This window comes from Malurus melanocephalus, unplaced genomic scaffold (genome assembly GCF_030028575.1).
Source record: "Malurus melanocephalus ecotype Western Australia unplaced genomic scaffold, MMel_1.1 scaffold_17, whole genome shotgun sequence".
Taxonomy (NCBI): domain Eukaryota; kingdom Metazoa; phylum Chordata; class Aves; order Passeriformes; family Maluridae; genus Malurus; species Malurus melanocephalus.
The window spans coordinates 3,552,845-3,577,001 of NW_026623249.1; the positions used below are offsets into that span (position 1 = coordinate 3,552,845).

Consider the following 24,157-nt stretch of genomic DNA (forward strand, 5'->3'; position numbering starts at 1 on the left):
AAAAAAAAAAAAAAAAAAAACTAACCAGCAAATGACAGTGGAGTTTTGTTTGTTTGTTTCACAGGCTTTGGCTCAAGTGGCATGGATTATGGCATGGTGGGAGGGAAAGAGGCTGGAACAGAATCCCGCTTTAAGCAGTGGACTATGATGGAAGGGCTGCCCTCTGTGGCTTCACAAGATGCCAATATGCACAAAAATGGTGAGAAGGGGAATTTTGGGAATGCCCTTGTAGGATCATCTTGCCTGAGATGAAATAGCTTAGATGAAACTATGTCTTGCCTCACCAGGATGTGTCCTAAATATTTTTGTTTTCGTGTATCGTACTCCTAAAGATCCCAATCTTTCCCAAGTGTAAATGTGTGTTTTTAATGCGTCAGGTGCAATAGTGCCCCCTGGAAAGACTCGTGGAGGATCGCCCTACAACCAGTTTGACATTATCCAGAGCGACCCACTCAGCAGCCATGCAGGCCCTGCTGGTGATAGTTGGTTACCTGCCAAATCTCCACCAACAAACAAGATCGGAAGTAAATCCAGCAATGCCAGCTGGCCTCCAGGTATTACATAAGGGCAGGGGTTATGTCTTTGCTTTAGGGTAGATGTGTTGGACCTCACCATACTTACTTAAATAACCACTGCAAAGAAAATAGTTGTGTGGCTTGACCTATCTTGTTTTTGAAATTTCTTCCATATTAAGTTAGAACGTTAGCATTGAATTTCCAGTAAAAAAAAAACTCCGGGCTAAATAGGAACTAATGGCTGAACTGCCTGAAAAGTTTGGATTTTGTTGGGTGAACTCATATCATCTGTGGTTTTGTGAGTGTACATTCACAGAAATTTTCTTGAAAACATGTTTTCATAGAATACCCAACACCATCTCCCTTCTTTTGTATTGATTCCTTATTTGTGCTGTGTTAGGCTCACACAGAGTGTAAAATTCTTATTATTGATAGTGTGGAATAAGAAAGAAAAAGATGTGAAGTAACAGGTTTTTTTGTGATAATGGAAACACCATGCTGCTGTGGTTCACCTCTGTTCATGTTGCATAAAGGCTGTTGCAAAGCTTCAGTCATGATAAGGAATCTTGTGGATTGAGTAGAAGTCTCTTGCTTTTGGAATGACAGTCTGTTGCACATTTTTTAAGTTTCTTAGTTTCGCTGGCAGAATTTTGTTTCTGCTAGAGAACTTTCTAGGAAAAGTATGTATTTATTTGAATACGCACACAGTTTTCTATATAAAACATTCATTTAAACACAGTGGTGTCTTTGAATTTGCGCAGATTAATCCCTGATGCTCTTCAGCCAATAGTGGATGCYGTGATTTTTCTCTGGTCTGGAAGATTGTTCCATTCCAGGAAAACGTTACTAATTGCAAACTCTCTRCTGTGTATCCCCTCAAGCACAAAAAAAATAAAAGTCCAAGTATATCCCTTGGATAAAGCAGTACCACTTTGCATCAGAAAGCTTACGAATCTGTGTGACACATACAACTGCAGGAAATCCAGAAAATGTAGTTGAAGGTTTTTGTGCAGGAAGTCCTCAGTGTCTAACTCCAGCAAATACCACCTGATGAGCTAACAGACTTAAAGAATTAGTTATCTCAAAAACATCTGCACATCCACAAGTTTTCCTTCTGCTCACTGGTCTCTGTACAGGTGTATTTGTGTTATACTTCTGTCAGCCTGGTTGTTAAATACAAAGATTTTTTTTGGATTGGAGTTGCTGTTCTTAATGCTAGAAACTCCCAAAATGTGATCTTTTAYCAGACCTCTTTCACAGACTCATTGTTGCTGAACTTGTTCCCTTAGTCACCATTCTCCAATGAAATAATAATAAGCAGTGCCACTTGAAATGTTATGAGAGATCTGTGAGGACCAGCTCTGCTGTGTTTCCAAGTTTTTGAGCAGCCACTCGCTTTGGCCTGATTCTTGGTACCAAAACTGTTACAGAAGTGAAGAACTGGATGGCTACACTTTGCCTCTTGTTGATACTGTAGAGCTTCTTTAGTGATACCTGCAGTTCCATTGCCAGTGACAAGTAAATTTTTTTGTTGCTGACTGCCACACCACAGTGAGACAGTAAGTGAAGTTCACAAATTCTTAGCATAGACTTCCACTGAGATCCTCAGTAGCATCACTAATTTCTTGTGCCAGTAGCCCAAGACTATGATTGCAGGTGTCATGTAACAGATCCTGGGTTTTGGTTTTATTCAGTTATTTCTCTATTGCTGTTCCATTCTTGCGAGATCCATAGGCTGCTGGGACAAGTTCCAGTGGTTCTATAACCATCAGGCAATTGAGCTATCTCATAGTCTGTCTACCTTATGGACTTCATTGAGAGGGAAAACTGATACCATGATCTACCTTATCAACACCACTGATGAAGAATGAAGACCTGAAATGACTATACATTCTAGGTCCTTCTCTACATGCTTGTAGTTGGTGTCCGCCATGTTCCTGGCATGGAGGTAGAATTCTTCCTCCAGTGTTGGAAAACAAGATAACAAAAATGAGTTTACAAGAGAAAACCTCTTGAAATAGGTGCCTTTTTCCTTTGAATGAAAATAGTGATCACTCGGCATTCACCCTGACTACACCTTTCGCGTTTTCCTCCTAAATGCCATCCGCTGCAGAAATTCTGCCGTTCAAGAGAGCAGTATTGTTCAGCACAAAGATAAATGAAGTGGTGCACAATCAAACTGATATCACAGCTGGAGGTGAGAGCAAGTTTTGCTGCATTKGTGAGAACTATGTCTTTTGGTTATGTTGCAGACTTGCATACTTAGGTAATACTAGACTGTAATTTTCCCATTCAAGATCAGACATGCTTCAGGCAAACTGGCCTGGATGGGTCTGTCATGGTTTTCACAATAATCTCATGTTTGAATTTCTTGAGCGGATCTTTCACATATCATGTCTTTTTTTCTGTCTAGAAATAAAAGAGCATGTCTGTAGACAAGGACCGGTGAATGTGCATGATAATAACTATCAGCCCCAAAGGAAAGTTTGGAAATTTGTCAGTATACTGAAGTTCAAGGAAATGCTTTTTCAGACCAGGGTTACRTTGATGAGTGAATGTGTTCATAAGCAATAATATGCCTGATCCTTGGAGCCTTGTTTGTATATTCATTAACCTTTTTATTAGAACTTTCTGTGCACTCAGCTTTCAGTCTCACCAATTCTCAGAATCTTTACAGATAGTAAACTTGGACCTTTTTTTTTCTCTCCAAACAAGTTCTGATTTCCAGGTTCTAATCTATGTTCATGGTTTCTTTGTCTCAGAAGAAAGGTTTTTTGAGTAGACTGTCAGCTGTATTGCTTTTTCCTTAATGAGGTGGTCCTGATTGTCAGGGGGTGGCAGTATTTTGGCCATAGCTGAGCAGAGCCCTTCCTTGGTGCAGTGTTGATTGCTCATAGTGTTAGAAGTATATCTGGATTCTTTTGTTGAGTTACTAAAGATTGGGAGTTGTCAGTGCCTTCATGACTTTATATATCAGTGAACAAGCTTAATTCAGAATTGTAATTCTGTGACTCTTGCAATGCTGGAATCATGATGCAAATACTGAAATTAAGAGGACATAAAATTTTAAATAGATGGGAGCTTTCTTTCTGTCAGGAGTGGTGAACTTCTGGGTTKTGTTGCTTTCAGAGCTTCTTGAGACATGATACTAGCCAATTGAAACAGTGATTGAATAAACTGATGGAAAAACAATTTCACAAGCTTGTGCTAGCAGATAGTGGGTATGTCTGTCATCTTAGGATGATTGTGGATACTGGGAGAGTGTGAGGCCAGTAGTCCCCAGATCATGGCCAGGTTTGTGTTCTGTCCCTTACCAGTATATCTCCTACTACTGTTAGCAAAATACTGGAATAGATGGACCACAGTTCTGATCCCGGGGATTATTTCTTTTGTCTTGTCTCAGATTCTCCCATGCATTATCCCYGTCTAAAACTGCCCTTTTTGTGGCAATTGCTTGAACAAGTGCTGTGATATTTTCTTCTCTAATTGTCTGTGATAGTCATAGTTGATTGTACTTCTTCATTACAAAGGTTACTGAAATGAACCTTTCCATGCTGGATTTGTCCTACATGGCTTCATTCTAGACAGCATATCTTGGATCCTGCTTTTAATAATGGATCTTTAATTATGCTCAAATATTCTATTATTTCAGAAATTTGGGTTGGGAATTCTGTATCCTGGACTTGTATCTGCAAGGGATGATTCTGCCACCTTGGCATTCTTCTCACGAATTGTCATATAGTATATGAAGCTTCTTTACTTGTTTTTGTGTTTGTCAGTTTTACTTTTTCACCACTGTTTCCAGAACTCACCACAGCACTTTATTCATTGAAGGAACTGAGTTACTGATCTTTCTTGCAGTAACTGGAGTCTTTGTGTGTCCATATTTAATATAATTCATCCTGTTGTCTTGAAATTCTGGCATGTCTGGAGCTATAGTTGAAACTAAAGCATGATAAGTATATCCCATCTCATTGTGAAGCATGAAGAATGTCAATGAGTGTATACATTACTTTAACCACAAGGCATCTCACCTCAGTATTGATAGGTAATGTATAAAGTGTCTGTGTGTGTACCTACAGTGTGAGGTGTGAAATGTGTTAACAGAATCCTAAGGTAGGTGGCCTTTCCTTGAGAAGGGCTTCTGTACACACACACAAAGTATTTGTACAGAATCAAAACCTAGTATCTTACATAGGATGCATTTAAACTATTGAAACCTCATCTGAATGTATCAAAGCAGAAGCACTTAAAGGGATACTGGATGCACTTGTACCAGTTTTGTTGTAGTGTAGAATTGTATTCAGACATTAGAGCTAGTGCTGTGGGAGGAATTGTGAAATAGGTTACAATTCTAAAATTTTTCCCATGTGGAACAATATGGAAGACAATTGTTTGCCCTCCCAAAATACCTTCAGCACTTACTTCTGGTAAATGACGTTTCCCTGATTGCATCTAATTCCTTTTTCTCTCCTGTTCCAGAGTTCCAACCAGGAGTGCCATGGAAAGGTATACAAAACATTGACCCTGAATCTGACCCCTATGTGACCCCTGGAAGTGTGCTGGGGGGGACAGCCACATCTCCCATTGTAGATACTGACCACCAACTTCTGCGGGACAACACCACAGGTAAAACAGTKAACAGCTGGTCTGTGATTTATTAAACTCGCTCTGATACTTGGGATTATTGTGATGTTCCAGTTGTAGCAGGCGAACAGTCTGTTGCATTTGCCTGAGAAGGAATGTGTGTGCCTTTGCACTGTGGCTGCAATCACATGAAAGCCTGGCATTGATACACTTGTGGCTTCCTTGAAGTTCAACAGTGTTACAGAAACTCCATGAACTTGGTCTACTCTTTCTCTGTTCTTTTGATAGGGTCTAATTCTTCCCTCAACACCTCGCTGCCTTCACCTGGTGCCTGGCCCTACAGTGCCTCTGACAATTCCTTCACCAACGTTCATAGCACTTCAGGTATGCAGGCTCTGAAATTTACCCAGGCAAAGCATTTTTCACTTAGCAGCTCATGGTTTTTCCATATGGAGTATTTAGTTCTTCATGTGTAATGGTGACTTGGGAAGACAAACACCATAACTCTGAACCCCCTCCCTCTTCTTCCCCCAGCCTTTATATGCTGAGCACGACTCCATATGGTATGGAATATCGCTTTGCACAGTTGGGGCCAGCTGTCCTGGCTGTGTGTCCTCCCAACTTCTAGTGCACCCCCTTCCCTCCTGCTGGTAGAGGATATGAGAAAAAGAAATRGTCTTGATGTTATGTAAGCACTACTCAGCGGTATAACTAAATCATCTGCATTATCAACTGTTTCCAGCACTAATCCAAAACACAGCCCCATATGAGGTACTATGGAGAAAATTGATRGTACCCCAGCCAAAACCAGCATATTATGCAAGTTAAAGAATAGAGCAGTAGGAACCAGAGGTGCAAAAAGGAAGATAAAACAGTATATGTACAATCTGTTGACATCATAATTTTTAAAATRTACATGCTTTTAAATGTATTAATAAGGTGAATGACCTAATTTTAACTTTAGAACATGAGAGTGTTGTGAAGGGMATTTTTTTGCCTTGTCTTTTATGGCACTCATCATTCCTTGAAATCTGGACAGAGAAAGGACTTTAGTTCTCTGGCTTTTGGTGGTTGCCCTGTAAATATAAACTTAAATATCTGTTTCAGTTCCTTCGTAAGAAGGTCTCCAAAGCTTTCTGGTAAAAAACTGTTTCTGCACAGACTTCTGAGTAAAATGCTGGAAATAGTTGCACCAGATGAACCATTTGAATTTTAAGCTTCTTGCAAATGTCAGAGTTTTTTCTTCAAGACATTGTCTTGGTAATTACTTGAAAATGAAGAATTGCATATGAATAGGAGAGGTGATGAATAGAGCTRAGAGCTACATCTGACCTGAATTTTGGGTTTTTGTCATCATACCGAATAAAAGCTGTGTTTAAGTGTTACCTCAGCATCTTCACAAAATGTGTTGAAAATACTCTTTAGTCCTTAAGAAAAACTGAGTTCCTGCCACCAGTTTGTGAGGTTACTTTGGTTTGAAGCAGTATCTGTGTATGCGGCATTTTAGTGACACAGAAGATTCCTCTGTTACAGCCTGAGGAAAGGAGTGGCACATAGCCCCTTCTTGCCTTTGCTTAATTTTTGTCTAGACCTAAGAAATAAAAAAAAAACAACAACTAAAGTCATAGTGGAATTGAGGAAATGAGACCACTGCCACATACCAACTTCTCTTCATCTACTTAGACACGAGTGTTTTACAGTCAGAAAGCAGATCATCTGAGCTGGGGATTTAGAATTCACCTGTCTCCAAATTAGAGTCTAGTGAAAGCAGGGTTTTAAGCGCTTCCATACACTTTCAGAGGTTAGTGCTTAAAACATGCTTCTAGTGACTGTTACTGTGTCATGAAGAGAGAGAGATCGAKCTGTAAATCAAAGCATGCTTATACATGCTGAAAGCTTTATGGTCTTGCTTTCCAGATGTGTTATTTTATGAGGTACTGTCATATTGTAAATCTGTATTTTTTTCACTTTGTTTCAAATCAGTAATCCCCCACTGCCTGCTGGTGACTGGAATTAAATTCATATATTTGCACACACATACATGAGAGTTATGATTAAGATAAAGTCTGACACACCTTTTTCTCCCAGATCACCATGCCTGTGTTGGCTGGTTCTCATTGCAGAACACTGAGGAATTTTTGAGGAGTTTTGACTTTTGAAATGTCCCTTGGTGTCAGAAGTTGTGGGAGAACTTGTGATCTGCCTTTAAAAAAAAAAAAAAAAAAAAAAAAAGGTTTAGGCAGAGCTCCACAATATTCATGACCAATAGTGGTGTTTTGAGGAGTGTTTCAAAGTCCAGCTGTCCACAGCTAAGTAACCTTCTTTGTGTGTTACTTTTGTATCAACACTGCGAGATTTGTGATTCATGAGAAAGTTTTAATCTTGCATGGAGGAYATCTTTAGGAGATAACATTAGCTTAGTAGACCAAGAATGGTAAATACTCCTTTCATTCTCTGCAATTTTTTTTACTTGAAGAAGGTTCAGTTTCATTAAAGTTCACTAATGCCCAAACTTGTAAGAAATTCTCAGGTTCTCAGATGAAATGTAGTGTGGATATAAAAGTTGTTGTTCATCTAATTAATGATGGAACATACTGCATTCAGCTATATTATCACAAATAACCTTGGTATATTATTTCTTRTCAGCAAATATAAAATAAGAAAAGATTAACTAAAGGTTTTTTTTGGCATGAGAACTATTATATGGTTCTGTGCTTCATGCTTTTCTCCAATATAAATGCAGTCAAAAGGTTTACTTTGATAAGACAGGTAATTTTAATCTCACAAGTTTCTCTAATACATGGAATTTCTTTAATCTTCTAGCAAAATTCAGTGATTACAAATCAACATGGTCCCCAGATCCCATAGGACACAATCCCACTCATCTCTCCAACAAGATGTGGAAAAACCATATTTCCTCAAGGAACACTACAGGGCTGCCCCGCCCACCTCCTGGCCTGACCAACCCCAAACCATCATCTCCATGGAACAGCACAGCACCCCGATCGGTCAGGGGCTGGGGGGCACAGGACTCAAGGCTTGGCTCTGGTGAGAACAATCAGCTGGTAACACCCCCGATCAGACCTGATCAGTGTGTTTTACAGCACCAGTGGTTTGGAGGAAAGAAAGTTGCAGTTGTCTGGTAAAAGGAAAAAAGAGTTCCTTCTTCAAATGGAAATTTACTGTCAGTAATTGGGCAGGTGGGGGGTGGAATCCCAGGTCCTGCTGCAGACAATGAGTGAAGAAGGGCTGAAAGTTACCAGAAGAGAATACCTGCTACATGGGGCCTTTCAAGACTAGATGCTGCTGTGAGTGGGAAACTGCTCAAAAATAAGCTCTACTAAAATGCATCTTGATGTGAAATGTCAGRAAAGGTTTAGCTTTGTTTCCAGGACTGAAGATTTAACAGGGCTGATACTGGTGGTTTTTTTCTGAAAGACATAACTGTAAAGACACACGGTTTTTCTTTTATCAAATCTGTCTTGATTGCTCTGTCTTACAATTTTGCAGCATCTGCATGGAGTGATGGTGGCTCAGTTCGTCCTAGCTACTGGCTGGTTCTTCACAATCTCACTCCACAGGTATTTTCTGTGGTTGTTTCTGGGACCTTGTTTGCTTTAGCGAGGATTTGTGAATTCTTCAGTAGTTTCTCTTTGAATAAAATGAGACAACATCAGATTTGTCAGCATAYGTAACTTATTTCTACTAAGCTGAGCTGCAATCTGACTGGGTTTTCTGTTGTAATCTCCTCAGCTAACTAAGATGTTCAGGTTTTGCTGTGTGACTGTTAAAATATTTCTTAACTTAAGAGTTACAAAAAATTATTGCAGAGATTTTTCTTAGAAGTGAGGGTAAATTTCATTACTATATTGTGAAATGATTTATAGCCGTACTTCAGGATGTTGTCAGTAAGAAATTTGATGTAACTGCCAATTTTCACTTCAGTGTTTCCATAGTGAAACCAGAAAATTTTGCYAGCACTCCTGCCAAAACCAGTCTTGTTAGGTTATTTCTTCAAGTATTCTCAAAGCTTGCTGCCATTCAGAATGAATTCCGTAGAAATCCTGGTTTCAGCATTGCCAATTAGTCCTGTATTCAAGGGCTAGGAAAAGCCTGTATGATTATCAGCAGCACCCTGAGGGCTAGGTAGAGAGTCCTCTGTTCAGCCGGATAATTCACCGTACTTCTCCAGTCAAAAAAAAGGTTGATGTGAAAGGAAAAACGGAGTTCTCCGTCAGATTGCCCCAAACGGTAAACTGTGCTCCTTTCCATAGAAAAGACCGTTTTTCTTTATGTGAACGAAGAAATGGTATGATGAAAAGGCGTAGTTCTAAGTCTGGCTTGTGTAAAGTACTTTAATGCCTCTTTAGAAATTACTTAATTGAAGCATGTATTTTGGAGGCATTTGAGTTAGTAGGAAAGAGAAATGGAACATAATTGTCTCATCACAGATTCTCTTTTTTTTGTGTGCCAGTACACTAGAGGGAAGCGAATGTAAAGGTTCAGAGGGATTCAGATCCATAGAATGGTTAGGCTTGGAAGGAACGCTATGTTCATTTCAAGGTTGTCTGTTTTTACTTTGACCATGTTTGTGACACCACATAATTTCCTTTTCCCTCCTTTGAAGCTGTATTTTAAAATAGGGGGGAAAGAAAAGGAAGAAAGTAACACTTTCTTAAGTAATTTGCGCATACAGATTCCATTCATGGGTGCGCATTCCTGTGGCACTCCAAGAATGGAATCAGTCCGTACAGAGCACCTGGAAGAACAGCTGTTACTGCAAGTAAATAACAAGCTGTTCCTGCTGCAGAAAGAACGTAGGCAACAACTGCTGTGAAAACATTAGTTCAGACAGAACGGACATTGGTGGGTTTGGCAGGAAGATCACTGACTCTTTCTGTGACTGTTTCATAAACTACAAAGAAGCACAAAATAACTTTTTTAGAAATTCATTGTAGAGGTATTTCCAGTTTTGCAGAAACCTTTTAAATACTAGTTTATCTAAATTCTGCTGAAATCAGAGAGCTGGAGACTAAGACATTCTCATTCTCTTGATACAAATTCTGATGACTGAAGATCGTGAGAAGTACAAGTTATATATAGTTAATGGAAAAGCTGCYGATGTAAGGATAGTGACAGTGGAAGAAACTTAGTGACAGAGGGAGGGCTGGACTCATGGTGTATGTGAACAGGAAAGATAGATTAGTYCATTCTAAAGCAAACTCCATGTAATTGTGAGAAGTCAAGGCATCAATTCCTGTTTGAAAAGAAAATTCTGTCACCTTTGCCCATTTCCCACTGCTTTCATTTGTTTTTCTTTCTGAGAGAGAATATCTTTCAATTAGTGTGGCAAAATGAGGATTGAAATATGTTTGGAGAAATAATTACAAACATCTGTTTCATCGTGGCTGTTCTTCCTCAGATTGATGGGTCAACCTTGAGGACGATCTGCATGCAGCATGGCCCACTGCTGACATTCCATCTGAACCTGACCCAGGGCACCGCCCTCATCCGATATAACACCAAACAGGAGGCGGCCAAGGCCCAGACTGCACTGCACATGTAAGCAAGGTTTAGAGGCAAAAAACTTCGGGGGGGTATGAGGGGTTGGTGGTGTAAGCCCCTAAACTCAGTGAAAACTTCAAATTATACTAATTCCKGAATTTCAAAGGCTTTTAACCTGTTCTTCCTCTGTTTTGTTTGAAAGGTGTCACTACGTGCATTTGCCTGCTCTTGGTGGTAATGTTCAGGACCCTAGTTTAAATTTACAGAGATTTTGTTCAGGCATAACTGAATATTGGGGCAAGGGGATTGGAGTGATCTTGCTTTGTTTTGTTTCTTCCCCTTATAAAATGGAAGTTCTTGTGCTTTGAGTGAGTTTCACTGTCAAGAGCAGCTGAAGTTTTCTGTTTCTATTYGATTGTACCAGTGTAGCTGATACCTGCTTTGGGTTAGACAACCTGTTAGTGTTGTTCCTATGCTTTTTGAATCCCATACCTTTTTGCTCCCATTATTCTTTTTTCTTATGTATGTCTTACCTTGTAGGTGTGTGTTGGGAAACACTACCATCCTGGCTGAGTTTGCCACAGATGAGGAGGTTAGTCGCTTTTTGGCACAAGCTCAGCCCCCTACACCTGCAGCAACCCCGAGTGCACCCGCAGCAGGCTGGCAATCCCTGGAGACAGGACAGAACCAGACAGATCCAGTTGGACCTGCTTTGAATCTCTTTGGTGGGTCAACAGGGCTTGGGCAGTGGAGCAGTGGTGGCGGCGGTGGCAGCAGTGGGGGTGATCTCACTGGCGCTTCATTGTGGGGACCCCCAAACTATTCTTCAAGCTTGTGGGGGGTCCCAAGCGTAGAGGATCCACACAGAATGGGCAGCCCTGCTCCCTTACTACCTGGAGACCTTCTGGGAGGAGGGTCGGATTCAATCTGAACTTAGAACTTTCAACTCTGACCTCGTGACCTTTTTTGGAACAGCAGCAGCACTAACTTGACCTTTTCGTTTTTTTCAACTTGCAATAAATACATTTATAAAAGGAAAAAAGAAAACGGAGAAAGAAAAAAAGGTGGGTCATTGACAGACTGTCTGAGCACATAGTTGCCTCCCTTATATAACTTCAGTTTTTTCGTTTGGAATATGAATCCAAAAAGAGAACATATCACTCTTGAAATACTTGAATCGTGAACGCCAACCTAGAAAGACAATGTGAAGCAAGTACACATACCATTTAAATTTAAACAGAAAAAATTAAAAAAATTAGTTTCTAGTTTTTCACTTTTTCATGTTATACGGAAGTTGTTGCTAAGAAACATATATACTGAAAAAATAGCTTTTTAACTTTGTTTGCACTGGGTGTGTTTCCGTCCTTAGGTCTACCATGTTGGGTTGGGATAGGGGAGGGGTTCAAAAGAATAAGGGGAGGGAGGGGAAGACTTGACGGAGCCTCACTTAAAAAACAACAAAAAAAAAAAAGAAAAAAAAACTTAAAAAAAACCTTAAAAATTAAAAACCCATAAAAAAACCAAAACCTAAAAAACAAACAAAACAAAAAAACCAACACTTTGTGATTGGCTGGTTGATAAGTACCAGTGTGTTCTGGCACATGTAACTGCCCACGTGTGCTTGTTTCTGTGTGGGTGCGTGTGCACATGTTTGTGTGTGTGCATTTTTTTCTCTCTATATATAATCTTGAAACGCTGCATTGCTGATGGTCTACAGGCTGGCTGGCCATCTGCATGTCTTGATTCTGAAAGCAAGACAGGCATGGTGGAGTCCCTGTGGCTGAAGCAGAATCCAGTTGGGCTGGATTAAAATTTRTCAGTAGGTTTTTAAAAATTCATTTTAGCAGGGTGCTGTCTGAAATCTGCAGATCATACAGAGTGGATAGTTGCTTCCTAGCCCTCATTCTTAACCTGTGATAGAGCAGAACACTGCCATATCCAAAGGATTTGGTGAGAAGAGAGACAGTGCTGTCTTTTGAGTAACAGTGTCTTTATTTATGTCTGCATGTGGAGTTTTCGTACTGAATGAACCCTAGAGTGTTTGTTATATAATGCAAGCCATTTATTTCTTCAAACAAGGGGAAAAGAGGAGGAAAGAAGACATTGCCATTATTTGTGCAGCTAGACAAATGTTCTTATTCAGTCTCTTGCAAGCTTCAGTACCTTAAAGAAAAAACGTTTCTGTTCTCCCCCAAACCTAAATAAGCACCCGTACTCATTCTAGAGGAATCCATCAAAAACTTGAAAATCCAGCCCAACCAAATTAGCCTTTTAATTGATTTACTGCTTGTATTAAAACTGACAAAAAGCTTAATAGTGTCAGCAAAGTGCTGGCCGGCCTGCCTCATCTCCTGAAAGCACATGCAGCTAACTCCTTCCTGCGTCCTTCATGGTGAGCGTTACCTGTGCCAGGCCTTGGTGCCATTACAGCGCCAGACCATCACTGACAGAAACGTTTACTTACGAATGTTCTTAAACCAGTGTGTACTTCAAAGGTTTCCTTTTGTTTCTCTGTGTTGTGTCTTTTCCTGTGTACGTGGTTTTGCTTAGGGAGGTATATAACTAGCAAAGACTTTTTTTTAAAAAAAAGTATTGCACCTTTTTATTTTTTGTTTTTACTTTTTTTTCTGTACTGTTGCTTTTTAATTTCTGTATTTAAGGAAAGGTTTGGGGTTTTTTAGCATCAGTGTAGTAGTACTCTGGGCAGGATAGGGGTGACCTGTAATCCACAGTGATAGCCAGTGTGTGCGTGCCTGTGTGCACTGGGAACCAAACTTTTAAGACCTGTTGTTATGAAAAGAGTTGTAGCAGACTTGAAGCAACATCCCTTAACACAAAGCATGGAGTYTTTTGTGGGAGTGAGGCCGGGGGAAGAGGGAGGAGAGATGCCGGTACTTTTTCCATGAGTGCTAGGACTTCCATGCAGCGTTGTCCAGCTGTTATACTGTCTAACCAAGTGCCGACATTCTGTACCAGCACATATCTGTCCATTCCAGCCCTCAGAGGGAGCAGTGCTTTATCACCTGGCAGAGGGGGGCAGATAGGGAAGTCTGTTTCTTCAGCATTTTCATTGAAGAATACRACCATGTCCAAAACATTTAACTCATGGGTTTGGTGGGGGGAAGCAAAAACAGATGCAAGTAATAGCAGGGAGGTGTGTGCGCGTGTGTGTGCCTGTGTGCTGCGTGGGGAGGGAAGGGCTAGGGAATACCATGGCTCTTCTATTTAATTCACCCTTTCTGTGTAAACCCAATGTCACAAGGAAGACTGACTGATGGAAATGCTGCATTTACACATGCCTGTAGATTGCATACACCTTGTATGCAAAGCGTTATGTGTAAAAAAGTATGAATAGATTCGTATTTGTTTAGTAAATTGGTGTGTGCAGCATACTCTGGCCCCTTCGGAATATATTTTCCTATCATATCTCCTCCATCTATCCCACCATGCACAAAGAAACAAAATGCTCTCTTTCAGTTCTTGCTAGCTGGCTAGTGCCYGTCATGTGCAGGTGTCTGTACGGCTTTGTTTCTCCTCAAAGACCAAGCGCACTCAGACATGCAGAGCAGGTTCTTAAAAGTCCTGTGCCAGCAGTACTTCCTAGTGAAGCACCTTTGGCCTGAGCAAGCCAGTATCTGGTCTGTCACATGATTTGTTATACATGCTGGTTCATTGCTGTGTTCCACCTTCACTTCTCTCTCCCAGCCTGCCCTAAGGTTCCTTTTCCTGCACTTTGGGCAAGTTGAGTTCATTGCGATACTACGGTGAAAGCCGGGTGCTAGAGCCCCTCTTGTTTACAAGACATAATGAGGGATTTGAAATATTTAAAAAGAAAAGCTAAATTGTTCTTCCATTGTAAGCTTAAAGGGAAAAAAAAATTAAAACGTAAAAAAAAAAAAAAAAAAAAAAAAAAAAAAAAAAAAAAAAAAAAAAAAAAAAAAAAAAAGACCAAAAAGTGCATATATATATTTTAGATGAAGACTAACTCTGGGAGCATTTAACAGTGTTTTTGTTTTTATTTTAACATTTTATTTTCCTGCTTTAAATTTGCAAGCATTCTCAGGAATTCTAGGGTAGGAAGCCAGTTTTTTGAAGATGGTTTATTTAACCTTATCTTATCCTAGATAGATGGCTGTTTCTTGTTGATAAACTTTTACAAGTTCCTGAATCTTCAAAATGTTTGAAAGTTTTTACTTTAAAATAAAAATGCTAAAAAAAAAAAAAATTAAAAAAATCTCCAAATGTTACTGTCAAGCAAGGGATCAAGAGTTTTAAAGACTTTCTAAATTAAGATACMTAAAGAAAACTTGTCAATATCAGCAACAGGAATTCATTGCAATCTTAAATAAGTTGTGGAAGAAGGGTTATCATTTATAGTGCTTTGTTACTCATGCAGATATGTGTAGTTGCATGGAGAAGAGCAGTGTGTGAATGGAAATCCACTATTCCCTCTCAATTGAAACTAAACAAAAATATTCTTCCAAGCACCTTTTTTAAAGCAGAGTGAAAGTATAAACCTTATTAAAATGCAAAAAAAGTAGAGCTTAACTGAAAGAATCCTCGATTAGGAGGACTAGCAGGAAATACATGATGGTGCTTTTTTGARCCACTTCTAAGCAGTGCTAAAGAAAACCAGTGCTGACAGAATACTCAGTAATGAAGTAATTTTATTAATCTGCCTTTTTCAGTACAGAAAAAAAGAATATGGAAAAATTTGATGAAAATATACATTGGAAATCAACTTTTCTGTCTTCAGCTATTTGGTCAGTTTAATTCCCCACTTGGAGATTTGCTGCTTGCTATTCTTCATCCTCCCCACCTCCCAGTCCTTCTGTTTCATTTTATATGAGGGAAATAGCTGTTAAACTCCTCTGTTCACCCTGTTGCTGTTGGCTGTCAGGGCTTACAGTCTTGACCTTCAGAGTTCGGTGTTGGGATGGCCAACTTCAGCCTCCCAGCTCTAAGGGTCAGGGGCTTACTCCACCTGAAACAGCTCGGCTCAAACCACAAAAACCACACTAGTGCCTTGTTACATGCACCCGCATGCCCTACAGTAGGTGAGGGGAGGGAAGACGAGGCAAAGTGAGGCAGCATAGCCACTTCATGGAAATAGATATACCCATTCTTAAGGGAAAAAGAGCATGCCGCATAAACAAGTCGTGCAATGAATTACTTAATGGTAGTTGAGATAAGTTATTATTATTAAAAGAAGAAATCAGATGCCAAATTGTCTTTCTTATAGCAGTTGCCCAGTGTTCTCATGTTGTGCTGTGTGTGCATGTGAGTCTGTTGACAATAATGCATCAGTAGTAATAATAATGTGCTTTAAAAATCCTGTCATGGGCCAGTAGAAGGAGGGTTTACTTAGAAAGTTTAGGGTTTTGTTTTGTTTTGTTCTAATGAGGGATTTTAAGTGCTTTGTCAGAAGCTGTGTTTATCAGATCAGCAGTGTCCTAAAAGAGAGGAAACCGTAGCATTTAGTCAAAAAAAGCCAACAGACTTGACATTCACTTGGAAGTGGACTGTGACTGACTGCTGAAGGGTTGACAGTCTTAAGTTTCAGCAGTCTGCTGGGTCCAAACCTATAGTAGTACAACAGTCTGCTCCTCATTTCCTCAGTGTGCATCCTGTAAGTGTTAGTGACTGTCTCCTCAGTGACAGTTTCCCTGCTTTGTCAAAGTAATATTAATCTATTTTTTCCAGCTGCAGTTGACAGATCTTTATGGCTTAGTCATCGCACTTCTAACCATTGCAAGTGGTGTCTGAGCATTGTGCTCGCCAGACTCAACTGCTGGGGACAACCATTGCTTAATGTTGTAAAAATCCTGCTACCATTTGAGCTCCTAATAGCAAAAAGTCAGCAGGAGTTGCTGTTAGGGTACTTCTGGGCTTTTACAAAAYGGTTGCAGGGAGGGAGTCCATGGCAGCATCTTTTTTAAACATGTTGGCACGGTCAGGAGAAGAGGCTGGGGAAAGCCCAGTTTAGAGCAGACTATGAGCATCTTTCCAGATAAAAATCCACCTACTTTGCCTACCCTACCTTGCAATGTCTATCAAGCTTAGAATTTTTTATCTGTTTGATAATTCTTTGCTCAATTTGAGGATTTCATCTTAGCAGTGACAGTTCAGAAACCTGTGTTTAGACTTACAACATTTACTTTGAAATACTTGCCATCTTTTCCCAGTTTTCTTCCTAAAAACGCTGCCACATCTTCCACTGTGTCCTAATAGTGAATCCAAATAGTGTACTGTAGGTTTTTGGGGGGAGGTTTTGGTTAGGTTGGGGGTTTTGCTTCGTTCCTTATTATGTTTAACTCAACTTTCTGATTTTGTTTGTGCATATTTTTTTCCTGTTGACTTCAAGAGGAGCACTGTTTGTGTATCTGAGGTACCCAAATTTGACCAAGCTTGGTCAAGGAAATCAGCTGGATCAGGGTCAGCATAGCAGATGAGGACCTGCTGTATTTCCAGTGAGTGTTGCATATATCACCTTCACTGTAAATCATGTGATCTTAGTATCCAGGTTCTCAAGTGGATTGAAATGCAGGTTTTGTGGAGGCTAGTTAACATCTCAGGGTAAATAGTCCTGACTGAGTAGAAGGTAGGGGTTTTTTTATAAAGATGTAAGGTTCCCTTAACAGAAGCAGCTTTCTTAATTGTAAATATGCATGCATGCTTTGTGGGCAGGAAAGTAATACCAAGGCAACTATGTTGAAATTAATTAAAAAAAAATCCAATAAACAAATGCTGTTGAAGTGCAACTTTGGTCCTGAATCTGAAGCAACATGTACAGAATCTGTTGGTTTGTCTAAATTGATTTTGCATACAATAGCATTTCAGTTCTGAAACTTATTTGCCACTGTTTTGCAGTTTTAGGAACTGATAGTGTTAGATCGTAATCAGTCATTCCCACTGTGATCAAAGTACAGATATCTAAAACCCAAACTCTTTCTTTCCTTTTACCTCCAGTACTAGGCTTCCACCTATGGCAGGAGGATGTTAACAGTAATAGGGAGAAATATGTGAAATTTCCCAATGTAGACAGAGCTGGTACTCCCKGTGGACCTCAATTCACATCCAAACCTAAATCACAAAGCAACAGTTAGGTTGTAGCAGAACTATTGGTTGGACTAAACGACAGGAGCCAAACTGGAGATTTTTAGCAGCCTTACTGGTTCATATCCTTCACAATGTTTTGCATAAGTGTCCCATTACTGTAAATATTGGTGTTGCTGAATTTTACCAAAGTTCCCCTGCAGTAGATAATAGGAAACAGGTCCATTTTGTAGTGACCCACCAGCCAGAGTTTTGCCTACAGTAGATTTTAAGGGTCTGTCTACGTTGCTGTTAAAATTGAGTCTGGGTCCTGTTTAAAATTACAGCTCTCTATCTTGTGGTGTTACGTGACTTTCAGCTTCGTTGTGTAGTAACTGTAGCTTCTGATTCTTGTATGAAAAGTGATTTAAGGTTTCATCTGTGCTACAAAAAGCGCTACAGCTCCTGGTGGGTTGGAGCCTACTTTTAAAACTTGCCAGGSCACTGTAGATGCAGTTTCATCTGTAGCAGGCAGCAGACAACATCTGTTACAGTTTGCCTGTGTGTTACTTTTCATTGAGCTATGCAGGAAAGCTTTTCTSTAGAAGTCTCCCAGAGTCCTTGCAAGCTTCTAGCAAATCAAGTGCCCTCTGCAAAAGAGCCGTTTTTGCCCTGTATGTGTGACAGTTGGGACTGGTGACATTCAGCAGTATTAGGGTTCCTGTTAACTTTGTAGAGAGAAAGGGAGTTTGACTTGACTCTGACAGCCCTTCTGTAAAGTAATACAGAGTACTCCAGGGAAAAAGAACAACAAAAAAAGGGAAGAATGCCTTGTGCCAGCCAGCGTTAAGTATTTAAGTATTTTTAGCAGCAAACATGCTTGACTGTGGTGGGCAGAGGGGAAGAGACTGGAGAATTTTGCATGAATGCGCAAAGGAGGCTGTGTTTGGCAAGAAATGTTTCCTTGAGCACTAAATGCCTCTTCTTGGCTGTTGGTGTGTTTTGTTACGTTCTCAGAACTAACTTCCTCATTTTTTCAATGTTTGTTTTTATTAATTGAGATGAAGTGGAAGCTCCTCCTGTTTCAGATGAGACACAACCAACCATAAGTGATCATTTTCTTCATCATTTACTGTTGAGCAGGTTGCACAGCTTGTTAGAATAGCTATTTTAGTGACATGGTTATGATATTATGTGCTTTCTTTCCCCTCCCTCTCCTTGCCAGATATGGCTTACCCTTTCTATATAAGGCGCTGTGTGGGTTTTTTTGTTTTGTTTTGGGAACATGTGAAGAAGAAGCAAAATGAAGCAAAAATGCAAGCCAAGGTAAACAGCCTTACTTTAGAGGGTAGCCTTACAACAGAGCTTTATAGTGAGTGTGCTGTATTCCAAAATATGTAAGCCAAAAACAAACAAAAAAAAAGCATTCATTTATGCAAAAAAATTTAAAAGAGGTGTTAGAAGACTTCTTTAATATGTACCTTCTAAAGGTGGAGTAAGGTCTCACCAAGTGATACATTATTGTGATACTTCTTGCTGGGTCAGTTGGAATGGGTTGGGGTATAAGCGCTTAACATTTCCTCCTATGTTTTTACAAGCAGTAAGTTAAATGTGGTATTTATGAATGTGCCTTTGTGAGTATAGTGACTGTCTAATTGAGGAGACCGCTTGGGCTGGAGGGGAGACAATGGTCAATTTATTCTCTCAAGAGGTCAGACATTGAAATGGCAGCCCACTGGTCCCTTTTTGACAAGCAGCATCTTTGGCTGGTCTCTACACTGCACAATACGTATTCATATGTGGTAGAGATTGGGGTGGGGGGTGCAAAGGGATGTCATGTGATGCACAGAAGCTGTTGATAGTTTTAGGCTAGTCTGCCACTGCAGGTTGAGTTTGTGTATGTAATATGTGGCTTCTCTTTCTGTTTGTGTGCATGAGTGTGAGTGCGTGTGGCTTTGGTTTTTTATAAGCACTGGAGAATTGAAACACAATGATGTTTGAGACAAATTTATACATGTAGAGAAGATGATGTTTTGTAGCTTCTGTTAAATAGTGGGTGCAGGCACACTTTTACCCTCTCTGCCCGTGTCCTAATAAGCAAAACAGAAATTTTTTTTCAACCCTTCAACTTCCAGCACACTTAATGTTGCCATTTAAATAAGCAGGGTATTACACAAGAAGTAAAAAAGAGTTTTTGAAATGGTGAGGTAGAAGTGTTTAAAAAGAAAAAATCTGAAGTAATTTTTTGTTTCTTCAAAACTGTTTGTAGCTAAACATGGGAATCTGCAGTGTCTCCTTCCATTTGTTTTTTTTTTTCCTAATAATTCACCTCTTTGTCCCACCCAAAATATGAGGTGTACAAGATCAAGAGCTGTTGTTGTAGCGCTTTGTAATTCCCACCCTGAAAAGAAACTCCAGTGGGATCCCTCAGCTCTATTCAGGAAGACAAAGAGAGGAGAGACTCTGCAGTTTTCTTTGCTTCGCTCTCATTCCTCTCTAATGGCCTTGAAATGTATTATTATGCAAATGTGAATTTTGATACTGAACTTAAGAAGAGGTTGTTTGTTCTTTTTTCAAAAAAAAAAAAAAAAAGGTCCCATATGTGGTCAGCATTGCTTCTTTATTTTGTAAGTGAATTGTAAACTATGCATTCTGCAAAGGGGGTGTAGGGGACAAAGATACTTTGGTAAACTGTTCAGGAGTTTCTGTGTCCATGGCATACCTAATATAGTTTGGGGAAGTAGGGAAGTGATAACTTTGAAATAAGGAATCGATAAGAACCTTTCTTTTGTCAGAAGCTGGCCAGTAGATAACTGGGCAGAGATTTGAATAACTGATGTTGGCTGCAAAACAAAATCAGCTCTCAGCCTTGCACAAGGCTGTGAATTCAGCCACACAGTGTTAACGTGGGGCCAAAAGTGTGAATGGGACACCAGATCTAACTGGGGAGCTATCTACCACCTCYTGTGCTCTGGCCCTTGTTAAGCTCAGGAAACCCACTGCCACAGGCACTGGGGTTTTTTGGATTTACTACTCATTTCAGCAATCGTTATGCTCTTCCAGGAGAATTGGAACATGGCTGGTCCTGGATATCTTCCTTATCCTTAAAATTTTCATTGCTGCTATTTCTGGCACAGGTCATACAGTGACAACACAGCTGTGGGCAAGATGGTGGAGATGGTACTTACTTTCTAGTGCTGATCAAAGCCCAGCTATGAGCTCTGTGTTTTTACAACATCAGCAGCTACCAGTGTTTTGTTGTCTGGTGTTGCTGCCAGTGATTTATCACTGATGTTGTCAGTGTGTGAAATGTTAGGGAAAAGAGACTGATATGTAGGCCAGGTCCTCTCAATTTAAAAGAAACTATCCTATTTTTATTGTAAGATGATATCATAGTAGTCATTAAAAAGTATTTACTTCCTCACATCTCCAAAATGCAGTCATTGTGAATTATGTGCATTCCTTGAAGCTTGCTGAGCTTCCAGGAAGAGTCTCCTTCAGAAAAAATATAGATCTCATTGCTCTCTCTCATTCTAATAGGGACCTTTTGACTTTTTCCTTTGTCCATGGTTAACCATGGTACCTGCATTATCCTTGGCATTATCTTAGGTGTAATATCATAAACTGAGATATTATCCTGCCTGTATTCAGTGTTTTCATGCAGCAATGTTATTTTTTTGACATTCACAGTACTGTAATAAGTAATAGACTTGATCATCAATCTTGCATCTGTGCCTGCCTTGCAGATGTGATTTTATCAGGGTTCCACTCAGTCAGAATGCCTTTGAAAAAAAAATTAAAAAAAAAAATCAGAAGTTTAAACTCATTCACAAAAATACCTCGTGGTACATTTCCCTTCTGATGAAACCTTTTAAATCTTAGCTTTTCTTCTAAACTTGATGGGTGTTTATTTCCATCTGTTATCTCCTTTGTAAAAAGATATTTGAACTAGTGGTTTTGAGCACAGRTTTGGAAGCCTGGAACTCCTGAATTTTAACATTGGCCATTACTCTTCCCTTGCCTTGGGCAAGTCATTGTACTACTTTGCCTTTGTTTTTTCATCTGTCAAGTGGGGTTGTTAATACTTACCTACCTCACAGGGGTTTTGTGAGGATCAACTAGTAGTGTTTGTCAAGTGCTTTAAAGAAAAGAGCATGATAGAAGTATTAAGAGGTTTTCACAGCAAGATCACTAGTACTTTTTACATTGTTTGCTTGTATGGAGGGAGATAGCTTTTTTTTTTTAATCACTGAAGCCATCAGACACTCAGATCCTAAATTATAGCAGTTGATAGAGACTCAGTTACTCATACTCCTCAGTGTTTATGCCTGTTTCCTTATTCTTCTTTATGTTGTTATGCCAGTGTTGCTACAGGTCACATGTCTGCAGTACTTTCAGATAAGCTTCAAAATTGAAGTACTTTGAGCTTGCTGCTTCTTTCACCAGACCACCAAATCAGAGTGAGTTTGTGTTCTTCTCCCTGCCATTAAATGGCAGTTTTYGTAATGTCATCATTAAAGTAGACACATCTTTTCTTGTCCTCAGGAAGGGGAGGTGGTGGTGTGTAGTTCCAGAGAGGGGACTGTAAGATGAAGAGCCTGGCCACTTTATGCTGCTGCTCCAGGGATAAAGGGCAAAGTAGCTTTCTGTGTCCTTCCCTGAGTTAATTTCAGTGTGTTACCAGTCACACTTCAAATGCAGTGTCTCTTCTTGTCCACAATATACAGAAGCTATCACCTGCCAATAAAATGTAGGAACAGAGAGAATGATTGTAGATGCTGCTTATGTATATGCCTTACAGCTCTCCCAGAATGTCTCTGGGAGGGTGGTGCGGGAAGAGGTCTTCATTGGGTAAATCCCACAGCTGTCAGGGAATCTCTGCTACTTTCTCCCCTCTTTATCACATGGTCACTGTTTCTTCTTTCTTGGATGTGCGTCTCAGGGATGTGAAAATGAGCCCATGCCTCTTGGAATTTGGCATTTGAAATATCAAGAATATGGTTTCCGTACCTGAAACCTTTCTGTCTAACACTCCCTGGTTCTCTCTGTCCTGCCTTGCTCCCTGTGGCCTTAGGAACATCTCTCCACTGTTACCCTATGCCACCCTCTCCGTCTCTGCCAGTAATCAATGTGAAGTGTATACAGTGATTCTGCAGAGAAAGAAGCTGAAGTGATGCATGTGCACCTGTGGGATTTACACACTTAGGTATCTTGGTTCTCTGCCGCATCTTCTCTAAAACCTGCAGCACATCTGATGCACAGTGCTTTTTCTTTCTCATTTAGAAAGCAGAACAAACAGCAGTATAACTCTGACAATGGTAATTCTGTAATGTTTACTTTGAACTAAATGCTAAGTATTTTCCTCAAAGAACCAAAARAACCCCACCTTCTAACAAAAGTAACCAAATGTAATCTTCCTGGGTGCGGAAGAGGAAAGTGGAGGAGGAAAAGCAGTGACAGGGGAGCGTTCTGATATATTTTCATCTCCACTGCATGGCTGGAGATGTGAAATGCTGCTTTGAGTTCCACAAACATAAGGGATTATGTTTACAAAGGTAAATGCCTTCTACCTGTTCAGGAAACTGGCTACTGGTGGGCATCGGGAGTTTGCAAGTTTCTCTTCATTGCAAACAAGTAATGGGAGAAGGGTGTATCTGGAAGAGGAATGGAGAAACAGAGTCATTTCATCTAGTCTTGGTAAAGTAATGCCACCTTCTTCTCTCATTGTAGAATGGAGGGTGCAGGTGGCAGAACAGAAAGTCAATGATGTCCAATATGGCTGGATTAGAAAAGGCAGCTTTTCTACTTTGCACATAAATAGGTAACAGGAAGGTACAGCTAAAGTCCTCTTGCCTGAAACACTGTCCCCCAGAAGCAGACGTAGTAATAATAAAAATAGTGGCTGTGTGTATATTGATGCTATTTCCAAGTTACCTTTAAGTGTTTATTTTTTTTTCTTATACTTGAAATGGCTTCCTTTACTAAACTATTACCATAGTTCTGGTTTCTCCCCTCCTTCTGTAGTGTGCAGTAAAGAAAATTACAGGACAAATGGGGAGAAGGTAGAGGAGATGACACAATGACTTGCATATCCAGGTTTCATTTTGATTTCCATCCCATAGTCTCAGAAATGTTTGAACTTCCTAAGGGTTTTCCATGGACACAGAAACTCAGCACTTTAGAAGGTGCTTTGTAAGGCTGGCTTCCCCCTTTTCCTCCTTTTCTATTTTTTATTTTTCTTTTAGTATAGTGGTACTTAAGATCACTGGTTCACTTAAAAAGAAAAAAAAAACCAATAAAATGTTTAAACTCTACTAATGTACAAATAAGCTGAAATGTTGCATTTTATGTGTATTTTTGCCATAGCAGGTACTGTATTTCTCATGCTGGATTTAGAAAAAAAAAAAAAAAAACTAATGTACAAATAAGCTGAAATGTTGCATTTTATGTGTATTTTTGCCATAGCAGGTACTGTATTTCTCATGCTGGATTTAGAAAAAAAAAAAAAAAAAAAA

The 24,157-nt window shown here is 39.8% G+C and overlaps 1 protein-coding gene across 6 annotated transcripts in view; it reads left to right on the forward strand.

Annotated features, from left to right (window-relative positions):
- Positions 1-21,190, forward strand: part of TNRC6B (trinucleotide repeat containing adaptor 6B) — a 134,026-nt gene extending 112,836 nt beyond the window's left edge. For all 6 annotated transcript variants that reach the window (XM_057388802.1, XM_057388820.1, XM_057388836.1 and 3 more), the window contains 8 exons: positions 65-199; positions 378-554; positions 4,998-5,144; positions 5,391-5,486; positions 7,926-8,150; positions 8,613-8,683; positions 10,525-10,664; positions 11,148-21,190. In XM_057388802.1, the coding sequence (XP_057244785.1) occupies positions 65-199; positions 378-554; positions 4,998-5,144; positions 5,391-5,486; positions 7,926-8,150; positions 8,613-8,683; positions 10,525-10,664; positions 11,148-11,538 (1,382 nt within the window). In that variant the 3' untranslated portion in view covers positions 11,539-21,190. The remainder of the gene's footprint in view (positions 1-64; positions 200-377; positions 555-4,997; positions 5,145-5,390; positions 5,487-7,925; positions 8,151-8,612; positions 8,684-10,524; positions 10,665-11,147) is intronic.
- Positions 21,191-24,157: the final 2,967 nt, after the last annotated feature.